This window comes from Hesperophylax consimilis, chromosome 29, assembly GCF_061612785.1.
Source record: "Hesperophylax consimilis isolate HC1 chromosome 29, BYU_Hcon_1.0, whole genome shotgun sequence".
Lineage (NCBI taxonomy): Eukaryota > Metazoa > Arthropoda > Insecta > Trichoptera > Limnephilidae > Hesperophylax > Hesperophylax consimilis.
In genome coordinates this window covers 252,172-272,534 of record NC_142864.1, presented here as the reverse complement: position 1 = coordinate 272,534, position 20,363 = coordinate 252,172, and the positions used below count along the sequence as shown (strand labels likewise).

At 37.2% G+C, this 20,363-nt stretch overlaps 1 protein-coding gene across 1 annotated transcript in view; it reads left to right on the top strand.

The window, feature by feature from the left end:
• Positions 1 to 404: 404 nt before the first annotated feature.
• The window catches only part of LOC149409747 (insulin-degrading enzyme-like), a 36,012-nt gene continuing 16,053 nt past the window's right edge, over positions 405 to 20,363 (top strand). The window contains exons 1-13 of the mRNA XM_089649396.1: positions 405 to 607; positions 1,480 to 1,656; positions 4,562 to 4,650; positions 10,809 to 10,894; positions 11,714 to 11,835; positions 12,690 to 12,859; positions 14,635 to 14,757; positions 15,367 to 15,569; positions 16,402 to 16,487; positions 17,343 to 17,457; positions 17,874 to 18,011; positions 18,241 to 18,447; positions 18,875 to 19,080. Of these exons, the coding sequence (XP_089505522.1) occupies positions 528 to 607; positions 1,480 to 1,656; positions 4,562 to 4,650; positions 10,809 to 10,894; positions 11,714 to 11,835; positions 12,690 to 12,859; positions 14,635 to 14,757; positions 15,367 to 15,569; positions 16,402 to 16,487; positions 17,343 to 17,457; positions 17,874 to 18,011; positions 18,241 to 18,447; positions 18,875 to 19,080 (1,802 nt within the window). The 5' untranslated portion in view covers positions 405 to 527. The remainder of the gene's footprint in view (positions 608 to 1,479; positions 1,657 to 4,561; positions 4,651 to 10,808; positions 10,895 to 11,713; positions 11,836 to 12,689; positions 12,860 to 14,634; positions 14,758 to 15,366; positions 15,570 to 16,401; positions 16,488 to 17,342; positions 17,458 to 17,873; positions 18,012 to 18,240; positions 18,448 to 18,874; positions 19,081 to 20,363) is intronic.

The window sequence follows — 20,363 nt, the reverse complement described above, 5'->3', positions numbered from 1 at the left end:
AATTGTATACAACAAAGACATTCACAAACATAAAACTAGGAAGTGCAATGAAATCAGGCTACCAAAGAAGGACAAAGCGAATACCCAGAATAGTATATTATATAAAGCGATGAAATACTATAACGCGCTGCCGGAAAATCTTAAGTCTGCCCCAATTGAAAAGTTCAAGATGTTGTGTAGGAGCCACATCAAGCAAGAAAAAAAATAAAACATAGTATATTTATATGTAACAATTAATTAGTCATTTGTAAACTTAAATGTACAAATTACTAAAATAAAATCAATAAATAAAAAAAAAATAAAGTAAGTAGGCTCCTATTTGCGAGCTTCCAGAGAGAAAAAAATATTTTTTATAAAAGTTGTCTATGACCAAAATGTCAAACTGCGGCTGCGCTTCTGGAAAACGCTGGAAAAAATCTCAAAAGTCGAAACGTCGGAAAGTCGTATTTCGATAAATTCAGCGGTGTTGCACAAAATTTTGACTAGCTTTGTCTAGCCAGGTACATAGATATTATTTGTGCAGTTGAATGCATTGTTTACGTTCCCGATCTCTGATTGTGTTTGGAGCATTTGGATTTACACCCGGTTTTCGCAGAGTCACTTTCCCGTGAGTACACTTTAAGGTTATATTGATCTCAAAGTATAATATTATTTCATATCACTCAACGTTACATGTAATAATTTAACGACCATTTCTAAGTTATGTTTAACGGAGCGATGAAATAACATCGATAAACCATCCGTTACAGGCGTATAATTTTCCAGACGTTGTCATAATTATTTCGCGGCTGCCAAATCTTATTGTGTTTCTCCTTTGTAAAGATTTTCACGCACTAGAATAGTGGTTTCGCTTGCCGGAGTAGTTACCGAACTCGGTAACTTACTATTATTTGTTTTTGAAATTCTATAATACTGAAATTGATATTGTTACGTCAGAGTTACCGGTTACTGTAACTCTCAGTAACGCCCTGGTGAAAGACCACCGTTCAAAAGTTGCTTGAAGTGGCTTTGGAATATATTTTACATCATTTAGTAAATATTTCACTAACCACTGCACTTTTAATTGGCACATATTATGGAAAATATACTTCCTTTCAACTGAATTACTACAAGAAACATATGTCGGGATAGATAGATATTCAATTAAAGTTCAAAATTCACCCTAAAACGATCCATTTGCCATTCTTTTGTATGGAATGACGCTTGCGGTATTTTCGTGGCAATCTAAATATGCTTAAATTTTAACCCAAACTAAGAATTTAATAACCTATTTTGTGCAAGTAAATAGTTGTTTCTTGTAGTAATTTCCATAATCTGTGCTTAAATGTGCGGCGGTTGGGAAAATAATTACCCAATATTTATGCATATGCCTACCATGCAACCCCTCTTCTATCTCAGGTCATGATATTGAGCTAGGTTTGACTCACAGGCAGACTTTATTGCAAATATTATGTTAATTGCTGTATTTTATTTGTGCAGAAACAAAATAACCTCCGTATCCCTGTCGCGGTACATCCACAGCAAGATGGTTGCAGCTCCCCCTGCTACGGTCGCCCCCGCGGCCCCCAAGGCGCCCCCTGCGGCAGCCCTGGAGGGACAGGTGGCACGTCGTTGGGACGGCATTGCCAAAAGTCAGGAAGATAAGCGGGACTATCGGTGAGCGAATCCTAATCATTATTTCCTTTATTTGTATTTAATCAGAGTGAATTTTTAAAACTTGTAACTAATTGATGTGTTGGAATTATCCAAGAATTTTTATCAAGATAAATGATTAAGTAGAAACCTACCAACACCGAGGGTGTTAAATGTTTCATAAAAAAAATTTTACTGGAATTCTTTACTGTGGTGGAGAGTCATATTATATATATATATTTTTTTAATATAGGAGACGGTTTACATATAGTTTCCGTGAGCACTTAGGCCATAGCCCATTGTGCTATCTCCCATTTTACCTCAATCCTTTAACTACAACCCAGTCCCTTTTATAAAGTTCAGCAGGGTTGTCATTGGATATGTGGCTATGTCTTATGGTTCCACAATGTGTCTCGTGAGCGGGACATTGGCACCAAAGGTGAATCGGAGTCTCTTCATCCTCTTCACATTTCCTGCATCTGTTGGTGTTGGTTTCCACTCCCAACAACTGCATCTGCCTCCTGAGATGGCAGTGTCTCGTTAGTAGTCCTACCAGTTCCCTCAGTGAGTTTCTGTCCATATCGAGTAGTTGTCTGGTTCGCCTTGGGGCTGGTCCGTTTACGAGTACTTTGGATTGCCTCATGCCCTTTCCCATTCCTCCCAGTGCCGGGATTTGTCCCACCTTTCAATATATATTTTAGTGTGGCAAGCTGCTACTCGTACGGCCGGCTTGGATCCCGCAAGTGGTGCTTTCGCCCCCTTTCCTTGCTAGTCCTGGTACCCATATCAGAGTTATTTTATTGATGGTAGCAAGTTCTTCAAGAATGGTTTTGCATTCCATCACCAGTCTGGAGTCACATTGGTTACTTTGCAGTGCCATTGGCTGCCTGGCTATCAGAGCATATGCCATGTTCTTATTCCTGTACCCGATACGTATGTTATCCCTTGCACAACCTAAGATGGCCTCCATCTCAGCTTGAAATACAGTGTTCCTAGAGGTATACTAAGTTCCCTCTTGGAACCCTGCAAACAGACCCCGGCTCCTGTTCCCTCTTCCATCTTGGACCCATCTGTGAACCAGATTAGGTCCTGTTTGTTGGTAGGACCTGGACCATGTCCCATTCCTCCCTTGTGTGGTACGTTACTCTAAACTGCTGTCTGAAGAAGTATTCAGCTTGTTTCCCGTTCTGCCTCATTCCAGCTGTTGGACTGATCGCCCTCATATTATATTTATCTATTTATTTAAATGCCATAAAATGGCTTTTACAATAGAGTGATTACAGAACAAGTAATGTGTACACAAAAATACTATTGCAAGTGATACAGTTGTTAATAGAATAGTGTAGTAATAGTTGAATGAATACTAGGTTTGTATAAGACCTGACAAAACTCGAGGTATGAGGTGTTTATGATAATGAATAGTAATTAATATAAAGTAAATTCTATTAAGGCCTAGAATGTTATAATAACAGAGAATGTTTTATTTGAAAAAAGTGACTTTTTAACATGTATAATCTAGCAAAATATGTATTATAATAGAGTAATTAGTAGTGAGTTTATTGTTGCCTTCAAAATTAATTCTACTTGGAATAGCTGGGCAAGTATCGAAATTTGGCTTTAGTAAAACAGGGCTGTCAACGATTTTATGATACTTTTGGATAAGAAATAATTTTTTTAATAAAATTGTTTTGTTTCCCAACTATGCACCGGTGCCGAAGGGATTAATGACGCTAATTTCTTACCAGTAGAACAAGTATGGCTTTTCCACATGACGCCTGTAATCTCAAATGTAGTCTTCCAAAGGACCACCCATTTCTGCACAGCATTGTGGGCACATCTCGGGCCCCAGATCATAGGTGACTACTAATGCAAGTGACTTGCGATTAGTACAGGGTCAGCAGTTGTACACTACATATTACAGTTGTGTATTATCATGTATTTCATATATATATATATATAAGTGTGATTCGTTTTTTAGATTTTTTTTGATTGGCGTGTCATTGTAATAAGTTTATAAATGGTATGTAGAAGTCACCCCTCTCCGAAAGGTGATTTTGACCACTATTTTTTTGATCCCCCAACAAATTGTGTACATCTATATCTCAATGGTTTAAACATGTGCAATAAAATCTTCAAAAACAAATGAATTTAGAAAAAAAAGTTATTTAGTTTGAAAGTGTTAAATTCGGATATGCAGTCGATCGAAGTCGAACGAAATCGAATTGATTTTTTAAATTTTTATTTATATTACACTCCCATAGTGGCTTTTACAAACACAGAGTATAATTATAATAATTTAGCACTAATATAACAAAAGCTAACATTAATATTTATTTATGAGGTATGTTATTATAGCCTTGTAACTTCATTCCATGAAATTGAACACATCTACTACTTCTGAGAAAACATTGCCAACTGCATGCAATTTAGGTACAAGCGAGTATCTAAATGACTCAGTCCTGATATTTTTGTTGCAATAAAAAATAATTTTAGATCGACTAGCTCTTGTAGGTATATGAAAGGTAATTAGACTCAATAAATCAGGGCTGTCTATAATACCATTAACAATTTTATAAATAAAAATACAGTCTGAAACAAGTCTTCTATCGAGAGTTTTATAAGTTTAGTTCTTTCATCAAGTGATTGTAGTTTTTTGTTTCAATTGGTAGACCGAGTTTATAGGTAATGAATCTTAGGAATTTATGCTGAATTTTTTCAATGGAGTCAGAGTGGATTTTGAAGTGAGGGGACCAGATAGAAGAATTGTATTTTATTATATATTGATAGGGCCTTTTCATCTGTTGGCGAGGCCTCTGTTGTTCGAGGCCTCTATTGGGCCTGAAACCGTCACCGTAGATCAGTGGCCGTTTCATGTCAGGACTATACCACTCTGCCAAGACAAACTTAGCCAAGACTAACTTCTTTACAGTGGCCTGGAGTTGAAGAACCGCATGAAGATCTTACTGGTCAGCGATCCCACTACAGATAAATCAGCCGCTGCCATGGACGTCAACATTGGTAACTAAATAATCATATTAATTTATTTATTTGACGGTATAAATATACCATAAACTCTAGAAAGATGTTCGCAGTGCACCAAATCAAAAACATGATGCATTGTATCTATTTACAATCACTCGCTTTTGATAAGTGGATATTAAAAAAAAAAAAAAAAATACTTTGACTTAGTTAACTAGAATTATAATTCTATTACATTGTGCTACAGTACGATGTTATTCACTTTCAATGTGTGTTATCGTAAATGTCTAATTTTTGAATGTGTGTTATCTGTGTAACTTGTGTAAAATTGTACTTTTGAATGTACGTTATCGTATTGTCATTCAAAGTGTTAGTGTACTTGGGACGCTTTAGTGAGTTCTATGATTGTATGTAAGAGTCTGTTATTTATTTCATCTAACGGGAGACTTATACTGTATTATAATTGTATATTGAGATAGAACCTGCAGACAAGCAGCCATGTGGCAGCTTCGTGGGACTATCTATATATTGTCTAAAAAAAAAAAAAAAAATGTAAAAATTTTCAGTCAATAAAGAATTATTAAAAAAAAAAAAAAAAAAATTATATCAAAAATAGCGATAACGGAATAATTTTATAATTTAATAACACATAATAAACATTTTACTTTTAGATTTTCAAATTAGAAACGCACACAAAAGATCACAATTCACTGTAAAAATAGCTAATTATAACAATGTCAAAATAGGTTTGCTAAATATAAAATGTGTATGATAATATGGCATGCCATGAGATGTTTGCATCTCGTTCAAACCCTTAGTAAGAAATACTTGGCTCGTGCCCTTTCTCCGGAATGGTTTTAATGATTCCCACGATGTTGGTATGTCCAATGGTGTCGCACTGTGGCCTCCATTTGTCGCGCGATTCGCTCTAACGCGCGCAAAACAGATTGTAAAATAAAAATGTTCCCTTAACACATTGTAGTCGGGCGCTTCAAACAATAGACTCTAGCCCAAGGCTGCCCAACCCCAGGCCCGCGGGCCACAATGTGGCCCGCGAACGAATTATAAGTGGCCCGCGTGAAACATTTTCAAAAAACCCGCCAATCCGCCAATTTGAAAAAGTGTCGCGGGCCCGCGGTAAAACAAACAATGCAGCTTGCGCGCGGTCACCAGTGTTGCCAACGACGGCGATTTATCGCTATTTAGGCTACTCAGAACTAGAATCAGCGACGAAAAAAATCTAACCTGTTGAACTTACTTTTGAAACAAAAATACACCGGTTTTCGACATAATATTTTTTGCGTCGAAATGGAATCCTGTAGCCACCCCCCCCCCCATGGAATTCGAAAAATTGCTGTGGGGTATCACATATGACGTTCGGGTGTGCGGAATTTTTTTCTCAGCGAAGTTCCGTAACAACCCCCCCCCCATGGATTTCAAATATATTTTGTGCGGAGCACTTATTTAGTTTTTTTTTTTGTGGGGAATTACGTTTTATAGAAATTCTCTAACAACCCCCCCCCCCCATGGAAATAGGAACCGTCAGGTATTCAGTGGCCCGCCAGTGATTCAAAATCGTCAATTTCGCCCAACTGCTAAAAAGGTTGGGCAGCCTTGCTCTAGCCTATAGCGGGTGTTTTTCGCGATTAGCGCAAAAATATATCCTCATCCCTTTCGTTAGTATCTGAAGACATTTTTGAAGGGTAAAAGAAAATATCAAATAAATTCCACTAAAAACACGTCTGTTTTGTAACTCTGTATATCATAACTAGGATCCGGAATCGCGGTGGCTTTACCAGTGCTGTACTCAAGGGAAAATAATTACCTACTTATGAAACACTTATTTATAGACCGCTTTTCAGTTTTAGTATGCCAGGAGTCAAGTATGTTGTCGACATTGAAAAGTTTTCTCGGAGAAGCCTATTAGAAATAACTTTCACACCTCTTAATAATATCTTTATTTAATGCTTACCTGTTGTGAATTCGAACAAAATGTACATTGTACATGATGCAGGATCAATTCATTTTGACGTCAACATTATTTTTATAATACAGTATAAGAATCCGTTCCATATTTTCTGGTGATAAATTATACCTATTTTCAAAAATCCACTTATATATAGAAAATGATCGTTCAACATCGACAGATGTCAGCGGAGCAAATTTATAGAGTTGTGTTGAATCGATGGTAACATTTAAATTTTCACTAATGCTCCGTAATTAATCGTAGCCAGGGTTTCTATTTAATATGGCATCGAATCTTTTTTCTTCCCACTCTTCATTGCTCCACGATAAAAGAGTCCTTATTTCATCTATAATTTCGAACGATTCGACGATAGTAAGCTTAGGATCCTCGAGTTTTTTAATAGCATTTGGAATTGTTCCGAAATATTCCATTATAAAAATTAGGTCACCCTTAATACTCGCATCTTCAAACAATAATTTAGCTTTCGCTATTGCCACAGCGTCCTTTTCATTTAAAATTGAAACGACACTTTTTATTTTTTCGAAATGTTGACCATAGTAAACAGCAGCTTTGAGCCAAGTTCCCCAACGCGTTAATATCGGCTCTGGTGGTAGTGCAATATCTGGAATCATGGTTTTAAATATGTCTACTCTTGTTGGTGCTTTCAAAAATATTTTTTTAACACAGGAAATAAGATCATCCACTTTCTTATATTTATCCCGCACAGTTGAAGCGACTAGATTTAGTGAATGAGCCAAACAGGTAAAGTGTATCATATTGGGAAACACATCTTTAAGTTCGCGTCCGGCTTTTAGCATATAAGGGGCAGAGTCTGTTGTTAAAATTAAAAGTTTTTCGAAGTTATTAACTGCAGATTCCTGCCACAAAAAAATTAAACTGTTTTTTACAAAATCCTTTATGGTTTCGGCATTGGTTTTTGGTAAAACCTTGCTAGCAATCAAATATGACCGAGTTACAATGTCTCCTAGTGGTTTTACGACCAGATTAGCTATATTGCGTCCAAACTTATCGGTCGTTTCATCAACTGTCGCCCATATATATGAATGTCCTAATTTTTTTCTGATATCGTTAATTTCACTACAAAACACTTTATTTAAATACACTTTTCGGAGAGTAGATTCACTCGGAAGATCCATAGTCGAACATTTACAACACAAATATTTCGAAAAAAAAAGACGGAAATTAAAATTGTCTAGTTTTGTCCATGGAATATTAGAACATATTAAAAACATAGCTAAATCAAAATAGAAATCTGTTTTACACTTATCATTTGTCTTCATTATCAAATGATTTCTGCTTGAAACGTGCTTAGTTATTGTATATTTTTTTAATTGTTTTAAAGAAATATCACACACGTCACAATAAATCACCCCACGATCAAATTTTAGCTCAGGATGAGGTTTTATCCACTTATTTATTAGATTAATTGAAGGTACTATAAACGCGGCCATGGTGATGATTGATGAATACTAATTCGTAACTAACTTCTAAAAAATGAAATATTTCCTATCGGCTTGTCGTTTAAAAATATTTGTTTTACAGTAAAACATACCGATTTACCATTACCTATTGTCTCTTTTCTTTCTCATATTTTGTTCATTGAATAGAAAAAGACGAAATTATTATTATCGATTGCCAACGTGGTACGATAAACAAAAGTATCGGATTTCATATTTCCTGTATGAAATCCGATACTTTTGTTTATCGTACCACGTTGGCAATCGATAATAATAATTTCGTCTTTTTCTATTCAATGAACAAAATATGAGAAAGAAAAGAGACAATAGGTAATGGTAAATCGGTATGTTTTACTGTAAAACAAATATTTTTAAACGACAAGCCGATAGGAAATATTTCATTTTTTAGAAGTTAGTTACGAATTAGTTGATGGATTGCCAACGTGGTACGATAAACACCATAAACAAAAGTATCGGATTTCATATTTCCTGGGCCGAGCTTCAGTTAACAAGTCAAGTAAAGTCATTTTTACCACAAAAAGGACAAAGAGCAGTACGTCACATAATATTATTTTAGTGTGATTGATATAAACCTTTCCACATAAATTCAAATTTTGTATACCGTAGTTGAATCACAGTACTGGCTTACATAGTGATACCAACAAAGAAACTGTATTGTCTTTTATTAATATTGTTTAAATTTAATTTTAACCTTGATTTCATATTTTCAATATATATAAAAATCAATGTATGTTTGGATGTCTGAACTTTGGCAATTTGTTGTTCACACACCTGGAAAGGTTTCTATGTACCTAAAAGTGAGTTCTGGCAACACAAAATTTGTGCATAAAATCCATTGTTTCCTATCCGATTGCAAAGAAACTTTGGTGAGTTATTGTGTGGATGCAAGAGAAGGTTTCTATATATAATTTTCTTTTATTATATAAAATTGTTCACTCAAGGTTAGACTGCCCTGACACTATAAACTTGCTATCTTTACATATACCTCCAAAATATACTAGACGGAATATTTTATTCTACAACAATAACTTTGCTACGAATTCTGTGTTAGAAAGAATACATAGGTTGGGCAATGAACTAAGTGATGTCGCTGACATATTTAATTTAAACTTCAATACATTTAAAGCCAAATTAGTCCACCACATTTTAAATGTAAATAATGTATGAGAAATCATTATATTTTATTTCGATTTTGTATTGTTTGTTTTATACTGTTGCTAAAAATGAATAATGGTGAGCTCTGGTGTTTTGAAATTTGTATAAAATTCCCTTATTTCGTATACTATTCATCTGATTGCGATAAAACTTTGGCGAGTTGTTGTGCAAGTTGTTGTGCACACGCCTGGGAAGGTTTCTATACATAAAAGTGAGCTCTGGCGTTATTAAGTGTGTATAATTTTTTTTCCTATACCATTCTTCCTATATCAATGAAACGTTGGCCAGTTGTGTGGATGCTAGGAAAGGTTTCTGTAAATAATGGTGAGCTCTGCGTTATGAAATTTTGATCAAAATTCTCTCTTTTCTATATCATTCATCCTATTGTGATGAAACTTTGTTAAATTTTAGTGTTGCGCGCGATTAGTGTCGAAACAAGCAGGGCCGGAAGGGAAGGGAAAGGGAATAAGAATAATAACATGACATTTATATAGCGCACTTCTGTGTTATTTCACTTCAAGTGGAATGTTTCAGTTTCTTCACCGCCTAGGATTCTTGCTGCAGAGTCTGCATCGTCTATTTTCGTGTCACCTGTTCCTATACTTCATTTTACTTAACTTAACTTCACTCTATTTTTGTAATATTTATATTTTCTGTAATACCTGCATCAACTGTAAAGCGCCCCTCTCACAAAAGCGGCGCTATACAAATTATCCAATAAATAATAATATTCCCCGTATGAAAATTAATTTCTTTAAAAAAATAATGTAAAATTGAGAATTTGTTCAGACCAAGCCTCTAGTATGTATACTACATGCAGCTGCAAAAGGACAGTATGTTTAAAACGAATTTAACCCGTTGAATAACGATAATTTAATTGTTTTGCCTTTAATAATGAGCGTCCCTGGAATTCTTCAAAAAGCCACCGCGATTCCGGATCCTAATCATAACTAAAGCATGTGTATATTAGCACCACTCTATCTTCACAAGTAACGAGTGCCGGGAATACATCCAATTGCTAAACTATTTTTGTGTTATCTCTCATTCAGGAAATGATTATTGTAATAACATCATCAGGATTATCTCATAAAAGTAAAGGTCCAATGAATTTATAACACGTCATAAAAATATAATAGGTACTCATATTCCCAGTACAACTAACAAACAATCTTTGAAATTTAACACGATAAAATTGCCTAATTATTGCAAGAGTATGTGTGTACATAAAAGAAACAACGGCTTATCTTTTTTTGTTATATGTGTGTGTAGTTTGTAATGTCTTCAAGCGTTTAGATTAAATAGTCACGGGAAACAATAATAATAATTTTCCTTCCTCGCCTTTGAAGTGGAGCCGGTGTAAAGGGTATTTTTACCCGTCCCGCCGATAAGCACCAGTCGGCCGCGCGGGTAAAAATACCATTCCCGCTCATAGTGTGTTAACAGTGCCCTCCTTGGCACCGAATCAAGTAAATTTAAGTATTAAGTATTGTGGCTCCCAAATTAAATTGTTGAGATTCGTACAGGGTTAACAACTGGTCACTGAAGAATCTGCCCTAATGAAGTATTATTTTGTGCAGGTGTAATGAGTGACCCCGACGAACTCCCCGGCTTGGCGCACTTCTGCGAGCACATGCTCTTCCTGGGGACCGACAAGTATCCGGAGGTGAGAGTTCATTGTCTAGTTCAACCACTAACCACTGAGTTCACCACCCAAGCAGACACTTACCACGGACCGCTAAACATCACACACTCCTTGCCTCATTTTGTACTCTTCAATACTCTGTCTCATACATAATCTTCTGTTATATTCCGACTCTTGACATGGCCCGACTCAAGTATTTGCTTCTGTTGATTGTGCTATGTCTTTCTCGGACGTCCCCGACTTTACAATTCGCATTCGCTTCATATATTCACCTCACACTCCTAAAGTGCTCCTTTCTTCCTCCTTTCTTCCTTCATTCGCTCTACAACTTTCTTGATCTTAATCATTACGCTTACATCGGCCTTGCATTCTTTGTGAATCACCGCATTTGTCACACAATCACATATGGTTTTACCACAGACACGCCTCAGGGTTCTCATTTCCACAGCGTGATAAATCTTGAATTTTTCCTGTTATTATTTTTTATAATATTTTGTTAACCTATGATTTTATTATTTGATCATGAATTTCCTCACCAAACTCAATAGCTTTTAGCACAGCTAAACACGCCTCTTCCGCTGTGTAAGCAATGTTTTACTGTATGCCTGTTAAATTTCACTTTAGTCTATGTAACGTTTATTAGTAAGGTTTTTACTTGAAGGCTTGTTTATCAGGGTGTAAAATTTAAAACAATGGACGTGCGTGCATGCATAACCGGAGCTTAAAGCCCTTGAGGTGATTTCTCACGAAAACGGCGCTATATAAATTAGCCAAATATTATTAAACTGCTCCATAAAATATATTTATATTATAGTAAAAAAAACGTGTTTGTTGTTGCAGGAAAACCAGTATTCGAAGTTCTTGGCTGAAAACAGTGGGAATAGTAATGCCTCCACCTCCATGGACCACACTTGCTACTACTTCGACGTTGTTCCCGACAAGTTCTCTGAAGCTTTGGACATGTGAGTCTAGGCTCCATACATGCTTTGGATACTCCCCATCCCTTGTGTTCTAGATTCTAGCGTCAAAAGCTTTGACTTATATGGTTCTAGTCGTAAACAGCAATACAACAATTTACTAACAACCTACCGTATGACGCACGGAGCAACCTGAAATACACGCATTCTCAATGCTCAAACGCACACGGCCACGGTGCGTGTCGTATTATATAAATACATTCTCAATAACACGCACAGCGCATTAACACACAAATACCAGCAACAGCATCTTCGGAAACATACAACGACTCGACACGGCCACGGTGCGTGTCGTATTATATAAATACATTCTCAATACACGCACAGCGCATTAACACACAAATACCAGCAACAGCGTCTTTGGAAAAACACAACGACTCGACACGGCCACGGTGCGTGTCGAATTACATAAATACATTCTCAATAACACGCACAGCGCATTAACACACAAATACCAGCAACAGCATCTTCGGAAAAACACAACGACTCGACACAGCCACGGTGCGTGTCGTATTATATAAATACATTTTCAATAACACGCACAGCGCATTAACACACAAATACCAGCAACAGTGTCCTCGGAAACACACAACGACTCGACACGGCCACGGTGCGTGTCGTATTATATAAATACATTCTCAATGCTCAAACGCAAAACACACAAACATACAAATACCAGCTACAGCGTCCTCGGAGACCTGCCGTGTTCAACACACAATTGTTAAACGCAGATTTTATTACAAAGCAGAAATAGACACAAATTCTCCGACCTTCTGATATTCCTGAGGGGTTGACAGGCACATTGGACAGTGAATAAACAGTGTTTCTTTGCTCTGCAGTTTTGCCCAGTTCTTCATCTCGCCCAAGTTCACGAGCACCGCCACGGATCGCGAGCTGAATGCCGTCAACTCGGAGCATGATAAGAACATCTGCAACGACTACTGGAGACTGGACCAGCTCAACCGGTCTACTTCCGATCCCACCCATCCTTTCAGCAGATTCGGTTCTGGTAAGTCTCCCAGAAGGTTTCCCTAACTACTTGTGAGCCAGCCTACCAGACTAAATCAACTCGTATTACATTTGATTAGCAATCAAATTATAAATATAGTCTTTGAAGACAATATTAGCGATTTTCAAACTAAAATATCAAACAGAAAAAGTTACTAGTAGGAATTGAACCCAGGAACTTAGCCTTGCCGGGACGCTGCTCTACCACTTAGTCTGGGTTCAATTCCTAGGCCTCTAGATGCCACTGCATCTTTTTCTTTCAAATTCAAATTTTAGTTTGAGAATCGCTAATATTGTCTTCAATGAATAAATATTACAATTCGAGGTTTTACTCATAAAGTTATAACAAAAAGAAAATTTAAAAAAATAATAAATCAGATAAGAGCAGCCATTTTAAAATAATAACATAGTTACTCATTCGCACGTCATTCTCCATTCTTCAATTGTTTGCCTAACGTTCAGCAGGTTCCTGTTGTTTGTTGTGTGTTTTCTTTATATTTTATTGTGAAGTACCCTTATTTAGATTTATGGAAAATATATTAAACTTTTTTTAACATGAGAGAGAAAAAATCTTTTGTTAATTTTTATAAATATATAAACACATTATCTGGTAAGACTAATAATATGATTATCATGATGGATTTTTGGATTATATTTATGAAGACTGTATGATCTCTAAAAAATAAAATAGAGTTGCTATCCGCTTTTGTGAGCTTAGTTCTTCTAAACTATGCAACGGATTTTGATAATGTTTTCACTATCATTTAGAGAATTTCTTCCGGAAGGTTTATATATATGTTAACGGAAATGTATGTAATCCGTCATTGTATTCAATTCCTAGGAAATGTATGTAGTTCCTAAAATCGCCCGGAAACGTGTGAAATAAATTATTATTACACATTTCCCAAATGGCAATCGGAAATGTAAAACATTTAAGATATCAATGGGTACGCGGGGATAGCGGCGCAAGGAAGGTTATTGCATCGTCTGATCAGGCGATCGCGCTAGTGCCGCGCAAACAGTCAGTACGCACGTACAACCTTACCTAAACTAACCCAACCTATCCTAACCTAACCTAACCTAACCCAACCTATCCTAACCTAACCTATCCTAACCTAACCCAACCTAACCTAACCCAACCTAACCTAACCTAACCTAACCTAACCCAACCCAACCCAAAAGACTTTTACTTTAATATTGTGACATTTATAATTACTTAAATAACAAACTGATAACTGACCAAATGAAAGTTTAACTTTATAAGAATATAACAAATAAAACAACGTGTTGTATTACAGAAAGCATTCTTTTTATACATTTCATAATACCAAATTGGAATTATATACATTTCCTAGGAAATGTATAGATTTCCCAGGATATGTATGTATTAAATAATTTAAAATTTTTTTTTTATACATTTCCTAAATAGCTTCAGAATTGAATACATTCCCTAGGAGTTGTACACAATTCCTAGATATCATACATCTCCGGTAACAATACATGCATATTATATTTGTAGAAAGTAGAGAAAAGTCGATGTTTCGTAATTAAGTCGTAAAAATATATATTTTCGAGCGCTACATTGCTAACGCTGGCTAAATCTTATGAGATACATCAAAATAATGTACTACGGAATTGTATATCTTATAAAGGTCTACAGAAAAGTCCTCGATGGTATATGTCTATCTGCTAAGGATAACCTCCAGCAACGCTGGTTACACGTCAGCTAGTATATTATAAGCTGCATTCAATTAATCTCAGAAATGTGATTTTCAGGTAACAAAGAGACATTGGAGACGATTCCCAAGCAGAAGGGAATTGATGTCCGCGAGGAGCTCCTGAAGTTCCACAAGAAGTGGTACTCTTCCAACATCATGACGCTGTGTGTCCTGGGGAAAGGTACGTGACATGCACCCATCGCAGCTACTAAAGTAGAATCCCGTTAATTCCAAAATTTGTGCCAAATTATATATCGCATTATTTTGCAAATTTGAATCTGACTGCTGGCCGGCTGTAGAGGTAAAATGCTGAAAATTTCCATTTTCGCAGTTAAAGATTGTGTTTGATAAATATTTCGATTTACACATAAATATTTTTTCAAATTTACTTTGAATACTAATCTGAATTTGAAGGACAGTCCACGAAATTTTGATTTACACTGAAATATGTTGTATTTTTTACGAATTTATTTAGAATATCTAAATTTGAAGGGCGGCCACGGAAATCGTACTTTAGTAAAAAAAAAACTTAAAATCTGGGTATTTGGAATTAATGGGATTCTATTGTGTCAATTTCCCATATGATCCAATAGTCTTAATCTCTGGTTTGCCCAAAATGCCTATCGGGTATGCACTATTTGTACCCGTCTGGTGCAGGCTCCCAGGCTGAATCAATCAGAAGAGAAGTCATGCATTGGTTGAAGTTGGGCTCCAGTCAGGTGATAAATTATAAACATTCTGCTCAAATGTGTTCTGTATTCACACTGTTCATGTTCACTTATCTGTGCAGAACCTCTGGACGAACTGGAGCGCATAGTGGTGGAAATGTTCTCGCAAGTGGAGGATCGCAATGCGGAAGCCCCCAACTGGGAGGTGCACCCCTTCACTCTGGACAGGCTGGGCACAAAGGCCACGGTGGTGCCCATCAAGGACATCCGCAACCTGAACATCAGCTTCCCGCATCCCGACACCAAGCATCATTACAAGAGTGCCGTAAGATAAACCAATCTTTAATCCTAGTATGTGCATGTTTTCCCAAGTGTATTTGTAGTGTTATTGTGAACACAACTATAAAACTGGCAGGGTCAGGGTTCTCTCTCCCCCTTGCAGAGGCGGAAATACTGTTTTTGAAAGCAGCTGATTCAGTATTACAATTCAGCATTGTCAAGTTAGTCCAGCTGTCGGTGACAACCATTGGAAACATTGAAATGAATGCTTTCCATGATAGCCGTCGGCTGGCTGAATAACCCAAGCATCCCTCTTTAATCACCACCATTCCAAGAAGAATATATATTTTGTACAGCTTCTCTTTTAATCTTTAACCCAGGGACTGTTTTTCGAGCACATGTGCGCGTCAACATGTCGGCACTCATGCACTTGTGCGAGCTCTAATATCATCCACGCTGTAATTTTAACCTTTATGCTTTGAAAACTGTGTAGAGGACAAAATCAAAATGTTTTTGTGGATTCTACTGTTTATTTCATTAATGTAGCCTCTATGACAGCTTAAAATATATTTTGTCTATGAATGTCAAAATTCATTTATGTAAAACGGCATTGCAAAACTGAAAATATTTGAATTTTCAAAATAGTATAAAAGTCGACAGACTACCGTTTGGGCTAATAATAGTAAAAAGGCAGTTAGTCCGATAATGCCTCTTTTCCACGCAATGCTTTAATTGCAAAACACGTAAATCCCACAAATTCTCGCCTGACAGTTGGGGGTATTTTGTCTTTTTCCTACTTTGACTTTCAACAGGGTTAAAATACAAATAAGATGGAAATGAGAGTATTAATAATGTATGTATCTTTTGATGGTGTGCAGCCCGGCCACTACTTGGCGCACCTCCTCGGCCACGAGGGACCGGGCAGTCTGCTGTCGGCGCTCAAGAAGAGAGGCTGGTGCAATAGGTGAGTCCTCCTCCTTCTCCGCACAGCGTCTTCACCAATGTTTTATCTAACTACCACTTGTTACATTTATCATTTTGTTTCAGTCGCCATTGCCAGCTATTTGATGGTACTTCACCTATTCAAATTTATCAACAATTTGACCACGGTGTCTAGCGTCTAGCACGATCAAATCAATAGGCTTAACAGACAACGTTTTTATATCGATTTTCCAAGCATGGACATAGGCGTGTCGATAGCCAAGCCAATATCGAAATAAGAAATCGCCTTATGATGGCAACACTAGCGGTTGTTGTCTATGGATCGTCATTCCTAAATGGCTACATCGAAATACGAATAAATTGGCAATATCGAATTGAAATACTTACTCACTTTTGACAAACATTGGCAGTTGGCATTTACTTTTGACTCTATAAATTGGTCGATGAGGTCTGTGGCCGTAACTCGTGATATTCTGAACAACTTTCTGAATTCCGTTTCCCAAGCACAAACGAATTCATTGATCGATTATATGACCTCTTTCATTTCTACAGGTTTCGTTAGGCTTTTTCCGTTCATTAATAAGCCAGTAATTTTGCATAACGAACGACATTATTCAAAAAGTTATCTATATTGACAGTTAACTGAAGCTCGGTGTAAGCCAAGTTGCCGCGCTTAATTAGGCGACTTTTGACTATCGGCTCTCGGAAATTAATTACTGAGCGCACTCACAAATACCACCTAATGAGAGATTCAGTCTAGATCCTATTGTTATAGTTTTATCAATGGGTGGTACTAGATACCCAGTTGTTTAGACACAAGGGTGCAGCCACCTCTGCCTGCGATACTAAGTTAAGTTAATATTTAGTTTGTTTCCAGTTTGGTGGGAGGAACTCAAGGCGGGGCCCGTGGCTTTTCCTTCTTCAACGTGCAGGTGGACCTAACGGAGGAGGGAATCTTGCACGTGGATGACATCATCAAGTTGACCTTCCAGGTGAGATTACCTCTACAGGACTCCGAAATGGTCACTAGAATGGTGATCTTTCACCGGTTTAACTGAATGTAACTACAGCTATGAAACGCGCCGCAATCTTCCAAGTATAAACACACGGTCACAGAGGTTGTTGGTATTACTAGCCCCTTGCCGGAGTGCCTACCACAGTGTCCCTGACTTCTACATATAACATCCGCATTGCATATTCATATCACTCCCTTTCTTAAACTTATTCATGACACTTACATCAGCCTAGCATTCCAGATCTCTATATTTTTAACACGGTCATTGATGTTTTAAGCACACTCACGCCTCGGGGATCTCATTTCTACAGCATTCACTGTCTTCTTCTTTCATTGTTTCTCTGTCAGTTCCGCGCCCCCGTGAGAATATGTAATGATTTAAGATATTTTCAGTATATTAACCTACTGAAGAAGGATGGTCCTCAGCAATCCATTTTCGACGAGTCCCGAGACATCCTGGCCATGATCTTCCGCTTCAAGGACAAGGAGGAACCCAGGAACTTCGTCGCCGACTATGTTCACGGCTTACAGGTAATTTAGTCCATTTTACAAATTTCAAGTACTTCAACACGATGACATTTTGAAACAATGAGAGTAGTTTGGTTTTACAAAGAAAAAGAAACTCGTTCCTCTATTAAAATCATAGACAAAATGTGTAATATTAACTACTAAAGACTAGAGGATCTTTAATAATCAAAGTAAAGTATGTAGTAAGTTTTACACACCATAACTACATTAATAATTGTTTGTTTGTTATCAGGAGTACCCCATGGAGGACATACTGACAGCGCACCACATCCTGACGGAGTGGCGACCCGACTTGATCACCCACCTGCTGGACATGCTGGAGCCGGAGCGCGTGCGGGTGGCCGTGGTGGGGAAGAAGTTCGAGCCCATGTGCGACCAGACAGAGCCCTGGTACGGAACCAAGTACCACCTCGAGAAGATTCCTCAGGACACCATCGAGGTACCTTTATTATTCTAATTGTATAGCACCTAGCCTCTACAAACCCCAAACCAGTCTTAAATTTGAGAATGTACATAATGTGGAGTGGCAATATTGTATGGAATCTGTTTGTTGTTTTATTGTGGACTGTAATCAATATTTGACTCAACTATTGGGGTAGCTGTGGTTGACAGTTAGAATTGGGAAAGGATTCTGACTAACCATATTATTCTTTTTAACTTTGAAATCGGATTCCGTGGATTTACCAATATAATTCCTCTCCAACTTCAAACAACTCTGGCCGTCGGCTGTCCGACACTATACCATTGTGGATAACTTTCTAAGAGGATAGGTCCCTCAGTTTTGGAATTCATTAGACTCAGTGTATCGGATTTAGTTAATTGAACCCTTCATTTAATTAATGCATTATTTTGTGATATTTGTACAGGAGTGGAAGGCGGCAGGATTGTGCGAGGAACTGGCCCTGCCCAAACCCAACGAATTCATCCCCGACTCCTTCACCCTCTCCCCCCAGGACCCCTCCGCCCCCGACTTCCCCACCATCATCCGAGACACCCCCTACATCAGGGTCTGGCACAAGCAGGATGATGAATTCTTCCTGCCCAAGCTGTACACCGCCATCGAGATTGGCAGGTACATATTATTGCTGTTATTTTCTCATTCATGTATTAAACAGGTTCAGATTGCAAAAATAATCTCTTTCTATATATTCCTTCTACCGCCATATTATATGGACACTTAGGCCATTTGTACACGGAGATAATTAAAGGAACTCGAGTTTTGTGCATCTAGTGTAAGCCCCGCTCATTGGTATCTGGCATACTATTTTGCTAGTTTTGATACGCGACGCATCGACTATGGGTTTGACGTCAACGTGATTTGAATGTTAAATTTGTTCTGTAATAACTATAATTTATCAGAATACGTTAGGATGTTGGAAAGAAAAGCCAATTTGACATTATTCTCATGTAGTTCCTTGGCGGCGACGAGTGCCGCCAAGGAACTACAGTGTATGGTTGAACCCAAAATCTTCTGTTAGATTGTTTTTACGCTTGTAAATAAATATAGAGAAGAAAATATTATTGTCTTCGTCGCTAGTCATTTATAATTGTATTAATTTAAAAATACAATTTCTTATTAAATACTCTAAAAATACATACATTAGAAGATAGACGTAAAATAAACGATTTAACGTTCTTATTCAGAATACTTAACTCTAAATTCGACTGTTGTGAACTCCTGCAACTTATAAACATACATACACCCATAGTAACAACACGACAAAATACAATATTCTACAGCAGCACACATAAGCGTAACTACATTGCCCACTCTCCGATCAATGACTTCACACCATGGGAAATCATTACTTGGGTGATGTTGACATATTCAATACCAACTTGGCAAGTTTTGTGGATCATTTAAAACATTTATTTCAACAATACTCCTAAACACATCATGTAAACCTACAAATAGCTGTAATTTTCTGTTTTTGTTTCTTGCGTTTGTATGACTTGTTGCATAGCTTTTATCAAATGTAATTTTATTCTTATTTTTTATGTTTCAAAGTATCTGTCAAATTAAAATTATACTACCAACCATGTAAAAGCCCTTTAGGCGTTAAATAAATAAATAAAATAAACTTTAACGACAATTCCATGGCTGCACTTGAAAAATGATTCATGATTCATTTAAAATTATGAGTTCAGTATAATTCCGGTATGAGCCATCTACGGAAACAAGATTTAACAGGTTCGCTGCCGGTGACTCCGGTCGGAGCCATTCGGCGTCTGGCACTGGGTGCCGGCGGCCATGAGTAGTATGTCTGCACAAACATCATTTTCCTGCCGGCACTCGCGGCGAATGGTTGTTTCTGTAGCTGGCATTGTTGTTGACAATTGTACCAACATTTTACA